Source organism: Armigeres subalbatus, unplaced genomic scaffold (assembly GCF_024139115.2).
Source record: "Armigeres subalbatus isolate Guangzhou_Male unplaced genomic scaffold, GZ_Asu_2 Contig159, whole genome shotgun sequence".
Lineage (NCBI taxonomy): Eukaryota > Metazoa > Arthropoda > Insecta > Diptera > Culicidae > Armigeres > Armigeres subalbatus.
This window is the reverse complement of record NW_026942383.1, coordinates 211572-232932: the sequence shown is the minus strand read 5'-3', so window position 1 is coordinate 232932 and position 21361 is coordinate 211572. Positions and strand designations below refer to the sequence as shown.

The window sequence follows — 21361 nt, the reverse complement described above, 5'->3', positions numbered from 1 at the left end:
CAATTGGACAATGGAAAGAGGTTTCCGATCGAACAACCATCGGCAATGTGTCATTTGTCTCTTTTCATCTACCGCAAAATTGTAACTGCGGTAGTGCAACACCGTGCGGCAGCACAAACACTCACTTGAAACACGTGGTTAATGGTTGCCAACTGTACTTCCTCCTAAAGGCGATGGCACAAATGTCCTAAATTGAGGGAAACATGCCCCTAAGCCGCCGTTCTGATACCTATATCGCAGTCATATACGGGAAAGGGCTCTCCGGATACTAGTCAAACGGTTGATTACAAAATCTTTGATTACCGAGGAAATCATCTTATGGCTTGAAACTGAATTACTTTGAACCAGTGAATTTGAGAATAATTTGTGATCATTACCCATAGCGAAATCAGCGCCCCCTAAGGTCTGGCGCCCTTGGCGGGGGCCAGCCTGGCCAACCACACGTTACGGCGCTGTATGAGATATCCGTTCAACCAAGTCCTGAACGATGTATCCGGTCAGCGCGCAACAACCTAGCAGGTACATTGAGCCGCTAAGATTTTATTCACAACTTTCACAAGCTACTACAGACCTTATAGGTTTTCTAAAACGTCCTGGATTTCAGAACGTACGATGTACCCGATCAACCAAGTCTTGAATAGTGTATCCGTGTAGCGCTAAACATCAGGTCCATCGAGCCGATAGAATTTCATACATTTCTTTCACAAGTTACATCAGACCTTCTTGGATCTCCAAAACGACCTGAAATTAGTAATGTTTTAACTTTTCGATCAACCAGGCCCGTTAAGGCAGTGACTCTACGCCTCAACAAAACAAAGTCTGCGACTAAATTCGAATAAATCGATACCAACACCTTTATAGACATTGTGCATTGGTAGAAGTCTTGATCATAACTCAAGATCATATTGGATGACCTTGGACATCTAATGTTCATGGAAATGAGGATCACGTGCTTATTGAACCGGATGTATACCGATGGTGAGAACATTGCCAAATTCCAACTTGATCTGGTATATTCCTTGGGCTAAACTCGAGACTGTTTTGGAGAATCTTGAATATCTCGCAATCAAGGAAATTGGCTTTACATGATGTATGTCGATGATGAGGATATTACAGAAGCCTCCGTTGATCTGGTAGATATCGTGGGCTGAACTCGAGAACGTTTTGGAGACCTCGTATTCCTAACAATTGTTCACTGACGTAACGTTCAGGGTGACTAAACTTGATTGAGTGATCAGAATAATCAAACAATGTAGTAAAGCTTGTCATAAGACGAGTTTGTACAATTCCATTTAATTCCACTACTTTATTGTATCTTCGACAGATACGTATTTCGACCTCAACAGTAAGGATATCTTAAGTGTCTCATACTTAACTGGACTTGAAGAAAATGATCGCAGCTTACAGGGTGTTCAATAAGTTCGAATAAACTTTCAAAAAATGATTAAAAATTGAGATTAAATTATTTCTTTTCCGGTTGAATTTCATTGGAAGTATTGTTTATAAGGAACGTTTGTAACATTTCTTTTGGAATGACCTCTATTTTGTACTTCTTCACGAGCTTCAAACGTTTCTAAAACCCATGGCAAGCGGCACGCACGGTCTGCATGGGCATTTCGTTCCAGATTTTGAGAATTACGTCTTGAACTGGTCCAAGTTACTGACCTTGTATTCGTACAGCTTTAACATAATAAAGGACTAAACAAAAAAGCTAAGAGGGTTCAAATCCGGGAAGCTGGGTGGTCGCAATCTTTTGTTCAAAAAGTCGATGAAATTGTCCCCATATTAGGCTAAAATCGCAATTTTCGTTTTTAAAGGGTTATCGTCCTATTGGAATACGTAGGGCTCATCTCCGTCTTATTACTGGGCCACTGACTCGACGACAAGTACGAGACACTGAAGACGGCCTTACATTTGAGGTCGAAATACGTATCTGTCAAGATACAATTAAGTGGTGGAATTCAATGGGATTGTATTAACTCGTCTTATGACAAGTGAATATTATCCGTTCAAGTAATGTTACCGCTAGGTAGAAAATCCGAGTTTTTCGACTATAATCATGAAAATGTATTTTATGGAAGAAATAGAGAGATAGTCATAAATGACGCTATTTTCGTTTCAAATATTGACTTCGCATACTTCTTTACGTAGCAAATTCATCATTCATATAAATAACCTAGTGTATTTTGACTCATAATGGATTTTAGTAGAGCTGTCTTGATCAACTTCACCCCAAACCAGATTACTCAAAAAATGTGTGATAATTTAATTTATTTTAATAAATGCGAACGCATTTCAGAAAACTAAAGTTGTTGATTATTGCAACATATAGCAGTACATGTTTTGAAAATATTTGTTTCGATTTAAAATGTAAACACACATTGTTATTGCATGTTTTGTCTTAAAAATGATCATCTTCCCCCCAGTTGACGGTACACCGCAATGATTTTGAACTTCAAAAACGGCTATTTATGATGCCCCAATCCATTTTCAACGCGCGTATTAAACAAACAACAAGTGACACACATCCGATAGCTTATATATACCGCTAACGCTGACACCAATACTAATACAAAATATATACATTGGGCCTACAAACACAATGATCAAACATTTGTATTCGAACTTATTGAACACCCTGTATAATATTTATACTATGCGTAGGTACAATAACTTATTTAGGTACAGTTACTACGGTGCCTACTTCTACTCGCTTGTTGCGCTTAATGCTTAGGTAAAACTAAGAGCTTAAAATAATTTTCGTATCAATGTGGTAAATGATTTAAACATTTCAGATTCATTTGCATGCTTTCAGAAGCGAAATCTTTGCTAGATTTCGTATACCTAGGTCTTTAGTGTGTAGTAAAACTTGACCTCCGATATTTTTCCTATAAAGCCTGATGATTAATTTTGCTAAAGTAAGTTGGGACAACATGACCCATACTTACATATTAGGGCGCCAATGGAAATCGACGTTTCGAATTTCAATAACTGGTAGTGCTCAAAAGTTTCATCTCCTCGAAAAATGTCCCAAAAATTTCAGCTCAATCGAACCTCGTTTTTGACCAAAGCGGTCAAAGTTTGTTGAAACACGAAAATTTCTTAAGGGGATGGGGGCGTGTGGGAATGTACAGGAAAATTTCAAAATCTAATTTTCATTTTTGATGCCAAATGTGTTAGAAATGCATGAAACGTCAAGATTTGGTGTCACCTCGGAAAAAAAATTGAAAAAAAAAAATCACTGGAGCTTGGAAATTTTTTTGAGGGGGAGGTCTGGCATTTTCTTACGCTCCATATAAATAAAAAATATTTGTATGGAAAAAATCTTACATAGGGGGAGGGGGGGTTGAAAAACCCAGAAAAATTGCTTACGTAATTAGTGTACGACCCACTTGCAAATTATCATATTGGAAGTAATGACTCACGATGCAGTTCAGTTGTTCATGGTAAAAATGATGATTTTATTAAATTTTCCAAAAAGGGGTACGGTCAAAATTGGGCGTGTGTATTTTTTTAATCGTGCATTATTTTTGATCAATGAATTATTGGCAGTGGCTGATTTCCTACCCGCCGCTGCCACATCCATGCGCGTATATGCGTAAAATAGTCAGCATGAGTTAACCGCCAGAAATTTGTATGGCGAAAGACATCTAATGCGGGTTTTCTCAAAATTAGGAACTTTTCATGAACAAATATTTGGTACCGGTTATGTATTAAGGTGTCCGCTACTACGCTTTTTTTAGGCGATTCATTGTTGGGCCTCAAATAAGAAAGTCTGTCCGCAACATGCGGAACCACATTTCCTTCAACGAGAGTGAAGAATACTCAAATCGATGGATATTCAAATTCGCAAAAAAAAAGGTCTGCTTAGATTCTGAACCAGCTGAACAGCTAATTCGAGAATTACCCATTAATCCCGGTTCTCTGGGTGGACCAATCTCAATGTTGGAAGTATCTATGACTCTTCTTTCATCAAATAAGTCTGCCTCGGGATGCGATATGGTTAACCTTTCCGTCCCTGACGTCTGTTTTAAATGGACTTTCATAAATAAAAACTGCCGTAAAAAACACATTCCTTGACTGATTTCTTCCCAACAAGTTGCATTCGATCCGGATGGATGAGAATTTTTGTTTCATACTAAACTTGTGTGCGGTTCCAGAATTATTTCATTTCCGGGACCTCTGGAATGGCCATTTCCTAAATTGAGTCAAAATAAGTCGTGCGATACTTCAAACTTCTTGATTTCACAAAGCAATGATCGGAATGATATTTCCAGGGTTCCTTGGCCACTACGGTTCAATCCGGCCACAATCCGGGGGACCTCCGGAACGGCCACTTCCTAAATTGAGCCAAAATAGGTCAAGCGACGCCTAGGGTGCAACTCGACTAGACTAGGCTTGATGTTGATAACCTTTTTTGATCTAATTTAACAAGTTTTTCTTTAGTAAGTTTCACGAGTCGCAGCCAATGTGACCAAATGGCCTAAAACCACAAAACACTTTAAGTATGAGGTGGCACCCGTCCTGTTTTGATTGAATTTCAAAAATGTCCATATCGTAGGTCTTCGGATTGTGTCCAATGTGACCGGATTGAACCTGAGTGGCCCAGGAACTGAAAAATATTATTCAGATTAATGCTCTGTCAAATCATGAGGTGTCCTATTTCAACTCAAGGAAAAGGCCATTTCGGAGGTCCCCCGGATTGTGGCCGGATTGAACCGTAGTGGCCCTGGAAATATCTTTTCAATCATTGCTTTTTGAAATCAAGAAGTTTGAAGTTTGAAGTACTCCAGTTTGTGGATTGGACCCGAGTGGTGGTTTTTACAGCAGTATTAATTTCCGAAAGCCCTTGAAACAGACGTCAGAGATGGAGAACAACACCGTACTTCCTGAATGGCGACAGGTCAAACTTGATCGCCACTTGTAACTCCACTTGATTGTAACTTTTCAGATACATATTTCGACCTCGGACTGTCGGAAAACTTGCACAGTAGGGTATTTGAAAAAAATCAATGTAGAAATTGTACAATTTGTTGTCAATAAAACATATGAACTTTTCGCTCGGCTATCTGACAACTTCAAAAAATAGCTTCATGGGTCTTCAAGGATCATGTTTAAGTCCCTTGCTTTATAACCTTTTGTTAAAGATATTGGCAATTGTTTGGAAGGACAATGCACCCTCAGACAAAGTGCAGATGATGTTGTTATGTCTCTAAGAGGTCATTGCGCAGATGTCTCGCAAGGACCATTGCAAAGTACCCGAGCAAAGTCTGAAAACATAACGAGAGCATATCCAGCTTTTTACGCGAAAGTGCTATAATGCTTTGAATTACCCCTTTTGACATTTGCTGTGTCCGCTATAATTTTTTCAATGATAGATCTCAGCAATCGGCGACTTATTAAATTTCTTATGTTTACATAAACTGTCATAATTTTGCTTGAAATTCAAACATGTATCTGGTTTTATAATTCAAGTATTCCATTAAAAATATATTTTTAATTTCTTCTTTTTCTAGGTGGCTAAACATATGAGCTTGTGCATGGGTTTGTGCACATGCCTTTGAATAATTTTCGCTCGGCCGAAGCCTGGATCTCCGACAATCCATTGCTTCAGCATCGTTACGAAATACTTATTTACACTTGGTGTCTTTGGAAGAATTGTCGTGGGACTGTTAATACGGACTATTATTATACGGATCATGCAAGTTTAATGAAAATATTCATGAAAACTAGAGCAAGGAAACAGTTGGAATGCGATCCGTTCAATTTTTTTTTGTTTGATTTTGCTAACGTAAATGAGAAAGTGCATTACTTTCGTATGAAATATAAATTGAGCGATAGCAAGAATATGCGCGAACAGTTCCAAAAATTGTTATGGTTTGTAATGGTAATCGACATGACGAGATCAGAAACTAATGATAATGAATTTTGGGTACCAATATCGTAAAGAAAACAAAAGAGAATGACCACTTGAGTTTTTGATAGTAAAAAGGAAGTAATTGTTGCTCTTTATTTCAAAAATGTTGAGTATCTTTCCTTCCTGAGTTCGGAGGCATGCGAAACAGAGGTCTAAAATAGCTATTTTCATGTATGGGGATGGATGGGTACAAATCACCCAGATACAGGATCCTGCTTTGTTTGCTGTCGTGCTATTCTCCGGTTTCCTGAAATATTTGAAACTTCTTGCAACAGAGTATTTTACCAGGCTCGCTAAAATGAAAATCATTTATAAAACAATTAAATATTTCAATTAGTTTACCGTAGTGTGTAGACATTTAGCCAAAAGTGAAAATTTCTGACAAGTAACAAAACAAATCAAAATTCATGGCTACTTCGATGCTGATAAAAATGATTGTACACATCACCTGTCATGAATCACCCCTCATCAAGTTTATAGCTAGCGTAAAAAGCTGGATAGAAACACATTTTGAATTCGACATCAATTTGAAATCATAATTTGTTTTCAAATATGAATCATCATGATTGATTACATAGTTTGATCTCATTTTGCTGCAGATTTCTAAATTGTATGATCTGACATCAAACTGTGTACTTATTTTGTTATCGGAACCAATATCAAATTTAGTTTTCGATTTGCTCTCATCGATAGCAGGAATAGTTCTCGATTTGATGTCACAGTAAGATTTTTCTGCTATACATTTTGTTATTTTAACCGTTAAAACGACCAAATAGATATCAAATTAAGTAATCATATTCGACGATTTCAAAAACTTCAAAACAACATTTAGAGTTCAAGTTTTCTCCAAAATAAACTAAATTGGATATTTAACAACAAAATGGTTTTCGTACGGCCGAGTTGCCGAATAATATGCAATTAATTGTAAATTGGAAATGTTTACAAGAAAGCGGAACCCAGCCGAAATAAATAAAAACGTTCAATTTAATTTATCCCGAGCAGCACAATTTCATACTGAATGCAACAACTCAAATACGACTTGAGTCGGCCATACGTAGGTCACTGAAGCTCGTCTTTTGTTTGTAATTTGTTCCATTTGGCCATAAGCCTATCTGCCAATTGACTATTCAAATAGAATTATAAATATTCCATAGCAATTGGCTATGGATAAATAAGGGTGAAAGCAATTACTATGACCCAGATAGCTTAATCGATCTGGTCTTTAAATTTGTCATACAAAATACATTCATGCATTATAGTTAGCATCGAAAACTCTCATTTAATATCTGTGAGCAAGATAGACAACTTTTACCGATTTATTTCTCATGGTAGGGATAGGGGATAAGATTTTCGTTCTCTCATATTCTATGTTAAGTTTTTTCTTGAAGAAAAAAAGAGAAGATGAAATGAAACAGAAAAAATGTGAAATTATAACATTTTGTACATATTTGTTGTACGATAAAGACGAAAATGACATTCATTTGTTATCATATTTGCCCCAACTTCATCATGTCAAACTAACGAAAGCCAAAAAATGGTCCTTATATTTAGTATGAGGAAAACTATTGTCTTTTGTATACAATTAACCAAATATTGAAGCAAAGTGAGCTTCAGCATTTGTAATTTATGAGAAATTTATTTTTAAAGCGATGTCAAAAAATATTGAACGACTTTAAAAATATCCCCATCAAAACCATCATAGAAAGTAATTTCACGGTTAATTTGTTATTTTTTTCTTTCTCCTCCACCGATACCACGTTGCTCATCCAGTTCTATATATCTCCATTCTATTTCACAGGTCTGGTTTCAGAACCGGCGGGCCAAATATCGCAAGCAAGAAAAGCAATTACAGAAAGCGCTCGCCCCCTCAGTGATACCGTCGTGCAATGGCATGATGCGAAACATACAAGGCTACAGCGTGTCCCGAGGTTATCAACCGTATCCCCATCCAAACTCAATCAATCGATATCCGCAGGTGAGAATCAGTTTATGGTCTCCCACCCCATCGACTGGCTCATCTAACGTCGCACCGATTGCACAACAACGACCACTCCAAACTTTAGCCACTTTCAATACAGTCTGGCGCGATTTAAGCTGATTGTTATTAGTTGAATTTAGTTCTCTCATATAATGCATTCCCAAAAAATGACAGTATTGATTTGTTCTGCTATTCTATTCGCCAGACTATAGTAAATTTACTATACTCCGAACAGCACCTACACAATGGAACGCAAAAACCGACGGACTGAACACCGACTAACCCTTCCGTACCATTCTCTCATTTGACAGTAGTCAGTGGTCGAAAATATTGTCCCTAATAGATGCTCGATCATTTATTTTCATTTTTTATCACGCTTTAAAATCATTCGTCCACAGGATCTCTTCCAAATGAGTGGTTCCTCGTATCCCGGAATGACGCAGCCATTCTCGATGACGCACAGTTCCGGCATGAGCTCAGTAGGCGTCCGCCAGGATTCAATGGGTAAGCAGTTGCAATGTTTTCTGACTTCAATGAAAGATCATGCGTCTCCATCGAACAGCAACTGCAGTTACTGCACTTTCGTAAGCAAGGCACATGGAAACTATTTCCGACCTCCATCATGAAACAATTAATTCAATTAGAACAAACTTTTCCAAACAACGAACGTCTTCCGAGTAGTTTTACCTTAAAAAGAAGTGGCAATAAGAAAACTTCCTCATCAACTTTCTACCGCTGTTTGGTACCCAGCAGCACCAAATGCAGCCTTTCTTCTGTAAAGATATATACGGAAAGGAACATGCATCTGTCGCTCGTCGATTTGTTTGCTTCCGTTCGTGTTTCCTTCAGAAGAGATTGCTGACGATCTGAATTCCGGCGCAAGTCAGGTGCAAAAACGGGATAAACACCTGCCTCCCATTTCCCAATCTCCTCCCACCTACGTTATCATCTCTCAAGAGCGTAAATAAATAAATGTATAACCGAAGGAAATTCGATATTTGCACCCGAAGATATTGCCAATGCCGTGATGGTGCCGCGCCGGGTTCTTGCCATTTACCTTCGCAACGATGCAAGACGCTGTCGACTACGTCGACTTGGGTGACATCGCCACTTGCTCAGCTGAGGTGCTTGCCTTTGCTGCGCGCTATGTATTTATTACTTACAGCCACAATGTCGCCGTGCCAATCCAAGCAAAGGAAACCGTAGTCGAGGCATGCGTTTTGGTTGGTGCGGACAAATATTGCGATATACCTACGAGGAAAATTACAACCGGAGTGTACCGAACGATGAAGAATCTTTGGAGCACGTCTTGGAGAAAATTTGTCATTTCCGCAAGGCGGTAATGTATAATAAATTGACGGCACGATCCGGTGTTGATGCGTGCCTCGTTGTTGCACTTTTGACGAACTATATTTTTGTAGAATATTTATTACCCGGTGCTATGAATGGGGCTTATATTATATTTTAATATTTGTTCGTCAATTAGAGAGCTGTTACTGTTATATCACAATATCACTAGTTTCATAGAACACTTTTATATTCACCCTCACTTACTATGGAAATGCATAAATTTATAACATCTAGGGTAATTGAGGTATAGTGAACCACTTAATCTATTTATGATCATCAAACAATACTTATGAAACATATTGTTTTTGTTCAAATGTTCAAATGTTCAAATATGCCAATTAAAGCCAACAAAAATATAATCAGTGGTGGAATTACTACTGCTTTTCTAGTAGGAAACTGAATATTTCCGACATTAGGTTAATCGTTTGGAAAATTTTCTTTGGAAACAACGATGTTTGTTATGGCAAATGCAGATTTAAAATATTTTGGCAGTCATTTCTGTGTACCGATCGTTAAATGTGCAAATCCTTAAAATAGTTCAGGAATAGACATAAAGAATAGTTTTGAGATCCATAACTACGCCAAAATTTTACAATTAACAGGATTTTACTTATGGAAATTTATGGTTTATTTTACGTTAGACATGGCCAAGAAAAACCATAACATACGGGAGCTGTTCCGATTTCCATCTCACTGAACATATATTCATCTCATCGCAAAACAAAGAAAAACAGCACCGAGCTCGTCGCTTCTTTTTACGAACATGCGTGCTCACTGCTGAAAAAATCACAAAAATAAGAAACAAACCAAATTCCTTCTCGTTGCTTTGTTTTTAATGGGAGTAATATACGAGCTATGGGATGAAGTGCCGAACCGTTCCCCTACCTGATATTTTCCTATGAACATATAACAATTGATCCATAAGATCTATTTGATAAATTATCTTAAAAAAAACTATATTTTGTTCCATAAAAATTCAAATTTGCGTGATTTTGAACGTGGTGATGATCCATGGTAATATGATCTAAAAATTCGGCACCAACATTTCAAAAGGGCGTATCTGCTTTTGTAAACAAAAGCTTTTCACGTCGCTGGTGAGTTAATTTGAGCCCACCCACCCAATCCAATACCACTGATGGAAGCATCGAATCCTTTTCTTTCATCTAATGGTGCTGGATTGCGTGGGTGAGCACAAATTAGCCCAGCAGAGACGTAAGAAGCTCTTGTTTACAAAGGCAGTTTCGCCCTTTTGAAATGTTGATGTCGAATTGATCTATAAAATGTTTATAATCTATGGATCATGTGGCCAAATTTAAGGATCATATCACCAAAATTATGGATCATATTATTTTTTTTATATATATATATATTTTTTCCACATATCTATTAATCATTTGACATGGGAAAATAGCAGGAATGTTATTGTTTTTTTTGCCTTGTCTAACAGAACATATTTTCCTATTTATTCCTAAATTTAAGCGTAATTATGGATCCTAAAATTATTCTTTATGCGGGTTCCCGAACTATTCTATGAATTTATAGTAGCGTTTTGCAAAACAACCAGGTGTTACTTGCGGATCTTTTTTTATCATTAATTATTGTTTATATACAAAGGTATGTTTCGTCAAATATTTTAATTATTGATCAAAAATGTTCCATGCGCTTCCGTGCTTCCAGATTCGTCACCGCACAAAAAAAAAACGCTGTCATGGAAAAAATACTGGAAGTTACCAGTCAAGGTCCTATGGCGTCGTGGCGTCGTGTAGTGAATTCGCGGAAGTAGACAACAAATCTGCTCAAAGGCAAACGACAGCAAAATGATTCTTTTAACAGGAAAATGGATCCCAACCAAAAGAGAATAACAAATGTATATCATGCTGTCAGCGCCGTAGCGTATGGTTGGCCAGGTTGGCCCCCGCCAAGGGCGCCAGGCCTTAGGGGGGCGCCGAAATCCAGAATTGCCCTATGGGAAATGATGTAAAATCTCATCAAGGTTTTCTCTACGCGGTTGGATACAACTTGAATTTTCTTCGATTTTTTTTGTGAATTTTTTGGTGAGGTTAACTCATTGTTTTATTGAGGCTGACGGTTATTATTATTATTGTCTTTATTTCAGGCCCTAGGCTGGCTCACCTCTTAGTGAGGCTGAGGGTCTCAAACGGTTAAAATCAAACAGAATAAAAATCTTGGAATATTCTCCGGTTCAAAGTGTTTCAGATTCGAGCTTTTAACAGACGATTCCCTCGGGACTACATCCGTAATCAACCGTTTGACTAATCTCCGAAAGGCTTTTTTCCGTCAGGTATCGAAATGCTAATTCAGGGAGATTCTACCCTAAATAGAGAACAAGAAATACAAATGAAAAGAAGAATGGAACAAGTTTCTGGGGAAGAAGCCCTAAATGAGGACTTCAATACGCCAAAGGCGAAACGCAGAGTAACCTGTAAAAACGTGTATAATTTTTGTTCGTTTGTCTAAAAAATCTAAGCCGTTTTCAAATAATGTAACCAGTCGTTTAGCGATGTTCACTCTCTTCTCAAGAAACTCCAACCACAAATAATAATTAGCAGGAAAATCCGGTAAAATACGTTGAAAGTTTAGCTAGCTAGTAGGGTCAATCTGAAACCATATATTACTAGACTGAAAGTGATATCAATAAATATTGTTTATAAACTAAATCATGCAATTAAATAAAAATCATGCAAAATTATTTAAAGCCAGATAGAAGGATGGCACAACGGTCAAACTAAAATAAAGCACAAAACACAAAACAGAATTTGTATCCACAGTCATACAACACTACACTTCTACAAAAACACCCTTTTCGCTGTCGGAGCTTGGTAGCCGTTGTATGTGGGCGAAACCGTTTTCCACTGGTCCCGACAAAAAAAAGCCTTTTCCCCGGTTCCGAGATGGTCTAGCTCTCTCCTACTTGGCAGATTCTGGACAACCACGTTAAGAGCAACACGTTCACAAAAGTTAACAGAAACCAGTTTTTAAAGTTCACTAAAAGTAGTGTCAAGCGTCTACAGATAGTGACGAGCATAGGTGAACCTCAAATCACCACCATAGCTAGTGAGTGTCCCGGAATAACCGGTGAAGAACAAAGGTTCTGTGGAAGGTGTGAGTTCCGGACTCGAACGCGCGGCGACATCCTTCAAGGACAGTTCCGGCCAGGCGGCCGACCAAAACGTAAAAGCGTACTCGAAACATCCACTTTCGGACGCGAACGCGACGGTAATAACCCTCAAACACCATTCCAGCCCGGCGGCCGAACCCCCTAGCATAGTAGCGACGGTACACGAAGTGGCGGACTCCGTATTATTACCGTATTTTCCTCTTGTTCGTTAATTCTCGGTGGAAAGAGCCGACCCTGAGTGGGCTGGGAGTCCTTGTGACTGAGCGGGCGTAACAAACGTAAGTTACACGCTGTTGAATATTCAATGATATTTTGAATTTGATTTTTTTGTTTTCTATAATCTGATAACGCTTTAAACGAGGCAATTATATAAAGACATGCCGAATTCGTGAATCTGCATCGGAGGATATCAGTAATGATGGCAATTGATCTACCTCAACATTGAAATTTATTGACCTAACCAAGTCAACCAATGCCACCAAACTATCGATAGACCCACTTTTGGAATTGATATATCTTGATCCGAAGATGCCTGTAGTTGGTTTCTTCTTGATCCGACTTGGTCCAATCGCTAATCCTACCTTCTATCAATTCTCTCCAATTTAATTTAAAGTCCAGTAGTTTTACTCGGAAATTGTCTTTCTCAAGCTGAAGAATCAGGACGATGGTTTTTCACTTGCCCGACTTTACAGTTGTTGTATGTTAGCAAAGAAACCCAATCTTAAAATCACTTTTCCAAAATTTTAGGAAGAGCCAGCTTGAAAAGCATCCTCTTCACCACTGGTTGAACGTGGTTTACCATTATTTACGATAGGTGATAGACCTTAAAAAAAAGCCACAACCTATCGGCCGAAACATCGGGCAAATAAAACAATAGTTCTTTTAAACTCCCGGCCAAGGTCTAATTGCGATTCCGAAGGTCTTTCGGACCACTCCAAAGTAGGGTTTTTCTTAATTCGGCTACGTCCGATAGTGATCCAACCACTGATCGGCACACTTGAGAGATGGATTTTATTCGCCTAGGTCAGAGGTTCCCAAACTTTTGAATATGCGACCCACCTAGCAGAATCCCATATGGCTTGCGACCCACCAGGTACCAAATGCATTGATTTTGTGAAATTAGATAAAAATGAGTTCGCGTTCGATTGGACAAATTATAATAAAAAGCAATTATAAGCAATATCCCATCATTGTATTTGTCAAACATTCGTCCACATCCAATCCACAATTTATTCAGATTAGGATATGAATTGGATTTCGATTTGATTAAGATTGGATTTGAATTAGATTTGGATTGGATTTGAAATAGATTTGGATTGGATTTGATTTTTTTTTATTTCTTTATTAAAGTGATTTTTAAATTATAAATAAAGTTCATCACTAGATTGTATTTTAAATAGATTTGGATTTGATTTAGATAGGATTCAAATTGAATTAGGATTGGTTTTCGATTGGGTTCGGGGCTTACATTTGGATTGTATAGGACTTCTTTCTACTTGCCCAAATATCGTACAACAAAAAAAAGCCGTCGACCTCGTCAGGTTTGTTGTTCTTTAATCATCGAATCATTAGTTAGATCCTAATTGAAAATATGGAATAGATTTGTGGAACAAAATAGTAACAACGTCTTGAATTAAGATTTGTCTTTCGCGACCCACCACTGAACAGCCCACGACCCCCCTGGGGGTCGCGACCCACAGTTTGGGAACCTCTGGCCTAGGTTAATCCGCTAATGTGTGAATTCACAACATGGAAGTCTGAATTTTTTTTGTCGGTAACACACTCACTACTGGATTTAGTATTTTTTATTTACCTAGATTTATTTAAACTTTCAGAAAATCATTGATATTTTTAGAAAAGAGTTTTAGAAATGTTCTGGCCTTTTTAATACTCCTTACACCTATTGGAAGATATGCAGGTGATACAGGCTTAAGGAATTCATGAAGCAAACATTTAATAAACCTACCACGCAGAAAAAAGTTTAGTTTTGAAAATATCCCAGCTTTTATCATGCTATTTGTTTTGAGCATGCATGAAAGTAAGGGGCGCCCAATAACGGTTTCGCCAAGGGCGCTGAGAGTCCACGCTACGGCTCTGCATGCTGTGTTACTGAGTTCAGTTTTTCTATCATTGGCTGTTATAAATTTGGTTCAGAATGACATGAACGCACAGGTAGGAAGGAAGGAAATGTATAGACCGGTCATCGCACCGGATAGTCTGCACACCGTATCGAACAACAACGGCCCACGATGCATAAACTTCGCAGCCTCCCGCGGAATGGTAGTCCGAAGCACATTCTTTCCCCGCAAAAATATCCTCAAAGCCACAAGGAGATCACCCAACCAAGAAACGGAAAACCAAATCGACCACGTTCTAATCGACGGTAAATTCTTATCCGACATCACGAACGCCCGCACTTACCGCAGTGCGAATATTAAATCCGATCATTACCTCGTTGCAGCATGCCTGCGCTCAAAACTCTCGACTGTGTACAACACGCGTCGAAGTCGGACGCCGCGTCTAAACATTGGGCGGCTACAAGACGGCAAACTAGCCCAAGACTACGCGTAGCAGCTGGAAGTGGCACTCCCAATGGAAGAGCAGCTACGCCCAGCGTCTCTTAAAGATGGCTGGAGAGATATTCGATCCGCCATTGGAAGCATCGAAACCGCTGCACTAGGCGCGGTGGCCCCGGATCAGAGAAACGACTGGTTTGACGGCGAATGTGAGCAGTTAGTTGAGGAGAAGCATGCAGCATGGGCGAGATTGCTGCAACATCGCACGAGGGCGAACGAGGCACGATACAAACGGGCGCGGAACGGACAAAACTCGATTTTTCGGAGGAAAAAGCGCCAGCAGGAAGATCGAGACCGTGAAGAGACGGAGCAACTGTACCGCGCTAATAACGCACGAAAGTTCTATAAAAAAACTAACCCTTTCGCGTAAGGGTTGGGTACCACAGCCCGATATGTATAAAGACATAATCGGGAACCTTCTTACAAACGAGCGTGAGGTGATCCAAAGGTGACGGCAGCACTACGAAGAGCACCTGAATGGTGATGTGGCAGACAACGGTGGCGGTATGGTAATGAACCTAGGAGCACGCGCGCAGGACATACGACTTCCGGCTTCGAATCTCCAAGAATTCCAGAAGGAGATCGCCCAGCTGAAAAGCAACAAAGCCCCTGGAGTCGACCAACTACCAGGAGAGCTGTTTAAACACGGTGGTGAGGCCCTGGCTAGAGCGCTGCACTGGGTAATTACCAAGGTTTGGGAGGATGGAGTGTCGTGTGCCCTATCTACAAAAAGGGCGATAAGCTGGATTGTAGCAACTACCGCACAATCACATTGCTGAACGCCGCCTACAAGGTACTCTCCCAAATTTTATGCCGCCGACTAACACCAATTGCAAGAGAGTTCGTAGGGCAGTACCAGTACTACATCATCTATTTATCGACTTCAAAGCCGCATATGATACAATCGATCGGGACCAGCTATGCCAGCTAATGCACGAAAACGGATTTCCGGATAAACTTATGCGGTTGATCAAGGCGACGACGATGGATCGTGTGATGTGCGTAGTTCGAGTTTTAGGGGCATTATCGAGTCCCTTCGAAACGCGCAGAAGGTTACGGCAAAGTGATGATCTTTCGTGTCTGTTATTCAACATCGCTTTGGAGGGAGTAATACGAAAGGCAGGGACTGACACGAGTGGTACGATTTTCACGAAATCCGTCCAGTTATTTGGTTTCGCCGACGACATTGATATCATGGCACGTAGCTTTGAGAGAATGGAGGAAGCCTACATCAGACTAAAAAGCGAAGCTAAACGGATTGGACTAGTCATCAACACGTCGAAGATTACGTACATGATAGGAAGAGGCTCAAGAGAGGTCAATGTAAGCCACCCACCACGAGTTTCTATTGGTGATGACGAAATCGAGGCGGTTGAAGAATTCGTGTACTTGGGCTCACTAATGACCGCCGATAACGATACCAACAGAAAAATTCGGAAACGCATCATGACAGGAAATCGTACGTACTTTGGACCCCGCAAAACGTGCCGATCAAATAGTTTTCCCGCCGTACCAAACTGACTAGCTACAAAACGCTGTTTAGACCTATACCTTATTAGACTTTAGATAGTTCTCTACGGGCACGAGACCTGGACGATACTCGTGGAGGACCAACGCGCACTGGGAGTTTTCGAAAGGAAAGTGCTGCGTACAATCTATGGTGGGGTGCAGATAGCGGACGGTACGTGGAGGAGGCGAATGAACCACGAGTTGCATCAGCTGTTGGGAAAACCACACAGATAGAAAAAGTTGTTGAAATTTACACGAAAGTAATGCACATAAAGGGAATGCCAAAAAGAGCGTAAATTTAAATGATATTATCACCTGAATGTATGCAATTTGTATAGCATTATGCCACTATTTATACGATTCAGTGTCATAATGCTGTAGAAATTGCATACATTTAGGGCGAACTTGTTGGCAAAGATCCATGTACGCTAAGGACAGTGTAATTTTCCACGTCTTTATTTTTTACGCGCTGATTAATTTTCATTATTTTTTTCTGTGCATCCATCATTCACACCGCGAAAATCCGACGGGAACAAGAAAGCTAGGTAAGGTTGATCGATCAGGTGGAGGACGATTTGCGGACCCTGTGCAGACTGCGTGGTTGACGAAGTGCAGCCATGGACTGAGCCGAATGAAGAAGACTTTTATGTATTGCACAGGCCACTCCGGCCTTCTTCTTCTTCTTATTGGCATTACCTCCCCACACTGGGACAGAGCCGCCTCGCAGCTTAGTGTTCATTAAGCACTTCCACAGTTATTAACTTCGAGGTTTCTAAGCCAAGTTACCATTTTTGCATTCGTATATCATGAGGCTAACACGATGATACTTTTATGCCCAGGGAAGTCGAGACAATTTCCAATCCGAAAATTGCCTAGACCGGCACCGTGGCGTTATTACCGGCCTTAGTCTGGTAATAAATAAATAAATCACCAAAACTATGGACCATTTACTGAAACTATCATCATCACGTTAAAAATTGGGCCCGTAACGCTGGGTAGACACCTTTACGTGGTGTGTTACGCGGTAAGATCTACCACGGTTACATTGCCAGCTACAGGCAAATCCTGACCCAACAAATACCTTCCTCATTATCCATTTCCATGGTATTTATGAGGGTGTCGCTAAGTCGCTCTCGTTAAGTAAGTACCACATCAACAGTTCCTTCCTCTCCCTATTTACGGTGAAGATAAGCGTGGCCAGGAATAGTAATCCTCATGCTTTTGTTATTTTTGTTAAGACTGGAATCAATTCTCGACTTTCCTGGGCATAATAGTATCATCGTGCTTCTGTATCCTAGAAGATTATTTTGAAAAAGGGAAACTCTTTCTGAATAAGGGGGAGGGTGGGGGTGAGTAGTATTGTTCAAAAGTCATATAGTACAACATTTAAACTTCTCTATCGATTCCTATCAAATTTGATACACACATCCTCCATCCTTAGAGAAAGATAACAGTGGTTGTGGGTGGGTCATTGGGAAAAGAGTAACGAGGTGAGGTAAGTTTTTTTTCCAAGTAGCACCTTCTCTGAAGCATATCATGGACAAGGGTGGGTTGTAAAATTTCAAAATTATATAGAACAGATTAGATTTTCAAAATAAAAAGCGTGACGAGGAGAATGAGAGAATGATTTTAAATGACTATTTATGTATCTGCGTAATACACTAAATGTATATTTCCTGCGAGTTTTGTAAACCACTGTAAGCTATTTTCGAATATGATTAGACCGTGTCCAATATATTCTCATAAAAAATCAAACTTTGATTATTACACATCAGTTATTCGGATTGGTATTCTGCAACACTTCCTTTTTATAATAGGAAGCGTCAATTTTAACGCCATCCTTGATGAAAACAAACGGCTGCTTGCAAATAACTGCAGCAAATAACTGTTTATGTCTTACTAACAGCTTTAATAAATCAAATGTTTAGTTACTGAAATCTCTTTGTTGCATATTTCGATGTCACCCCATGTAATTCTGATTACATAGAGTTTTGCTAAACAAAACAAGCAAAATTATCTCCAGTTCATCCATATATATAAATATATCAGTTATTACAGCAAAAGGTTCTTATACAACAACTAGTCGCCGAGATTCCATTGTTGGGTTGCTGCAGGCAATGTTCCATTTACGATTCCATACCACCGGCGACAGAATCGCAGTTGCCAAGCGATAGAATCGTTTCGCAATTCTCTTGTCGCGTGTTTTTGGGGGAAACTTTAGGTGTAGTTATTAGCAACAGTCGAATCATGTTGAGTCGGAAATCTGTAGCTCGAAAATTGTTTTATTTCAAATAAAAGTCTAAGCAATAATTTTGCGTAAAATGATTAAAGTAATGAACGCTCATAAGGTTTTCGTTTCGTTTTTTTAGGAATGTCTGCGGAGGACGAATGGTACAACAAAAGCCTATCAGCATTGCGAATGAACAGCTCTCATCACCCAAACCTGTCGGCACCGATGCTGCAATATCAGACATAATTAATGTAGGATCAGGCATAACCTTTCCCGTAAACTGTTGGAACACCATCTCCGGCAGCCGTGGAGAGGAAGAGTGCTGTTCAAACAGTTTAACATAGTAGGCGTATAGGAGGAAATATGGAATCAAATCTAGTCAGCACAGGAAGTGAAAAACAACCGGAGCAATATTTGAAACAGGGTGTAACTACTTTTACAAACATTGCAGTTTAGACATATTACGAATAATGAACAACAATATTGTTGTTTGTTTGCAAATGCAGAGGCACCCGTTTCGAATATTAGTTTTACAAAGCTTAAAACAAATCACAGCTTACGTTCGAAGCATGCGTTGTTGCTCTTAGGTTAAGTAAATCGTCATTTTCGTTTCGAACGCCACCGACATACTCGCTCCTGATCCTGAACTACGGCACAAGGACGACGCAAAAATATACAATAAATCGTTTAAATTTTATTAGTCTACCCAGTAGCGAATGCTTTCAATTAAATCGATTCGTCAGGTTGAGCGCACTAAAAGCGTTATATTTATTCGCTACGGATGCGATCTTTCGCAGGAGCATTGCATGCTGTTAATCGATGTCTGTCATAACTTTCGTTTCTTGCGCGTCTCTATACTCGCTTCGGTAACATATTTTCATTTTTTTCTCCAAAATCATGCGAATTGAAGTTCAATAATTTAATTATAATTTTGCAATAGTTCGATGAAAATATTTTTCTCCAAACGAGCAATTCTCACGCTAAACCGAATTTAATAAGAAGAGTGAACCTCATCTTTGAGACTTCACAAGGAGTGTATCCCAAAGTAAGATTAGTAAAATTTTAGATCTGTACATATAGAGGACTTTAGGCACAGCTCAAAATCGGGAGAATTGATTTGTATGTGTTTCTGCTTCGTATGAGAGCAACCAAACTGGCAGCAAATCAAATAATGTAAGCTACACTAATTCGATAGGCGTTATGGAAAAGAGTGCACAAAAATAATAATATTGGCAGATAAAACTGCACAACTATCCGCTGTGTCGGAGCTGGAAATAAGTTATACATAAACAGTGCTAGTCGTGTAAGGTACCGAAAATTACTAAGAAAATATGGTGAATGAAAAGGAGTCATAAAACAACTGCTGAATTGTAAGATCAAAACTAAATTTGAGTATAAACGTAGCTAAATTTTTAATTTGAAATTCTCCATGGCATTGGATCCGACACATTTTCACATAAGCAAAAATGAAGCAAAAAATACTGAGAGATCTGTTTTACAAGTCGAGCCGAGCTTCAAATCGTACGGAATAAATGATCGATTTGATTTGTTCAATAGAATCATAATACAAGGTGAGAGTTACTGGTTGATCTATATTACGATGCAAGTAACAATTCTAGTCGCAAAATGATAACAAAAATAAAAACAGTAAGCCAAAGCCAAAACAAAGCATTGATAGAATGTGTACATATAGACCAAAAATACAATGCATTAAAAACTATTTCAGATGTAACTAACCCTTTTTGTACGAGTTTCTTTCATTCGAAAATATTCTTTCGTGGCACGGGACTATTAACATAATAACTAATTTTTATAATTCTAAAATTCCACGATGGCAAACATTCGGGATTAAATTGGCCAACGCTAGCGATCTTTAAATAATAACTAGGGATCCTATATTAAGAGATGTGCGAATACTTTTCCAGACAATTTAGCAACGCTGTTACTTTCGTAAACAAACGCTGCCAGCACTTGCCGTGGCGCAAAATGTTGGAGCTCGAACATGACTTTGCGCATAATGGCATTTTCAGATTTCGTTATCTAACGTCCAACAGTGCATTATCACTAGAATAAAAGTACAATACAAATGAACAAAGTACCATGCATAAACTAGACGACTTCATCTTGCCAATGTAAAACAAATTGTTTATTCGACAAAACTTTTCGTATTTTTTTTCATTATAATCGCAATACCTTTCAATCCGCAGCAATAACAATGTTCATTTGGCTCAGCTTCTGACAGCTCTCAATGTTCGATTGGCTCAAGATGGCCGCTTGCATATCTCTGAATGTAGGATCCCTAATAATAACTACCGACGGAACCTAGAAGGAGGGGGCAGGGGCCATTCGCTGGTGGATGGTGCCAATGGTGTCAGTGCTTGTGCGGTTGTAATGTAACGGTGGGAGGATTGGAATCGCACGGCGGGGATGGCTGGAAAGCTCACCTCGTTGAGAGGAGGAACACGGTTCTTCTTCGGCAGGATCCTTGGAGGAGGCCGGATTTACAAAAAAGCCGCCCGCTTTGGACAGTCCTTGATTGTAGCCACAGTTGGCACATTTGGGAAAAGCCACCTATATCTTGTCGCACTCTTTGGTCGGATGGGGTTTGTCACACTCGTTGCAGCGCGGCTTCATACGGCAGTTCCTGGTGGCGTGCCCGATG

The 21361-nt window shown here is 39.3% G+C and overlaps 1 protein-coding gene across 1 annotated transcript; it reads left to right on the top strand.

The window, feature by feature from the left end:
* Positions 1-7715: 7715 nt before the first annotated feature.
* Positions 7716-19106, top strand: LOC134203028 (homeobox protein unc-42-like; the record flags this gene model as incomplete). Its single annotated transcript, XM_062678013.1, has 3 exons — positions 7716-7892; positions 8294-8399; positions 18839-19106. Coding segments are annotated over 3 exons (390 nt in total), but the record flags the coding sequence as incomplete, so codon positions are not given.
* Between the last annotated feature and the right edge of the window lie 2255 nt (positions 19107-21361).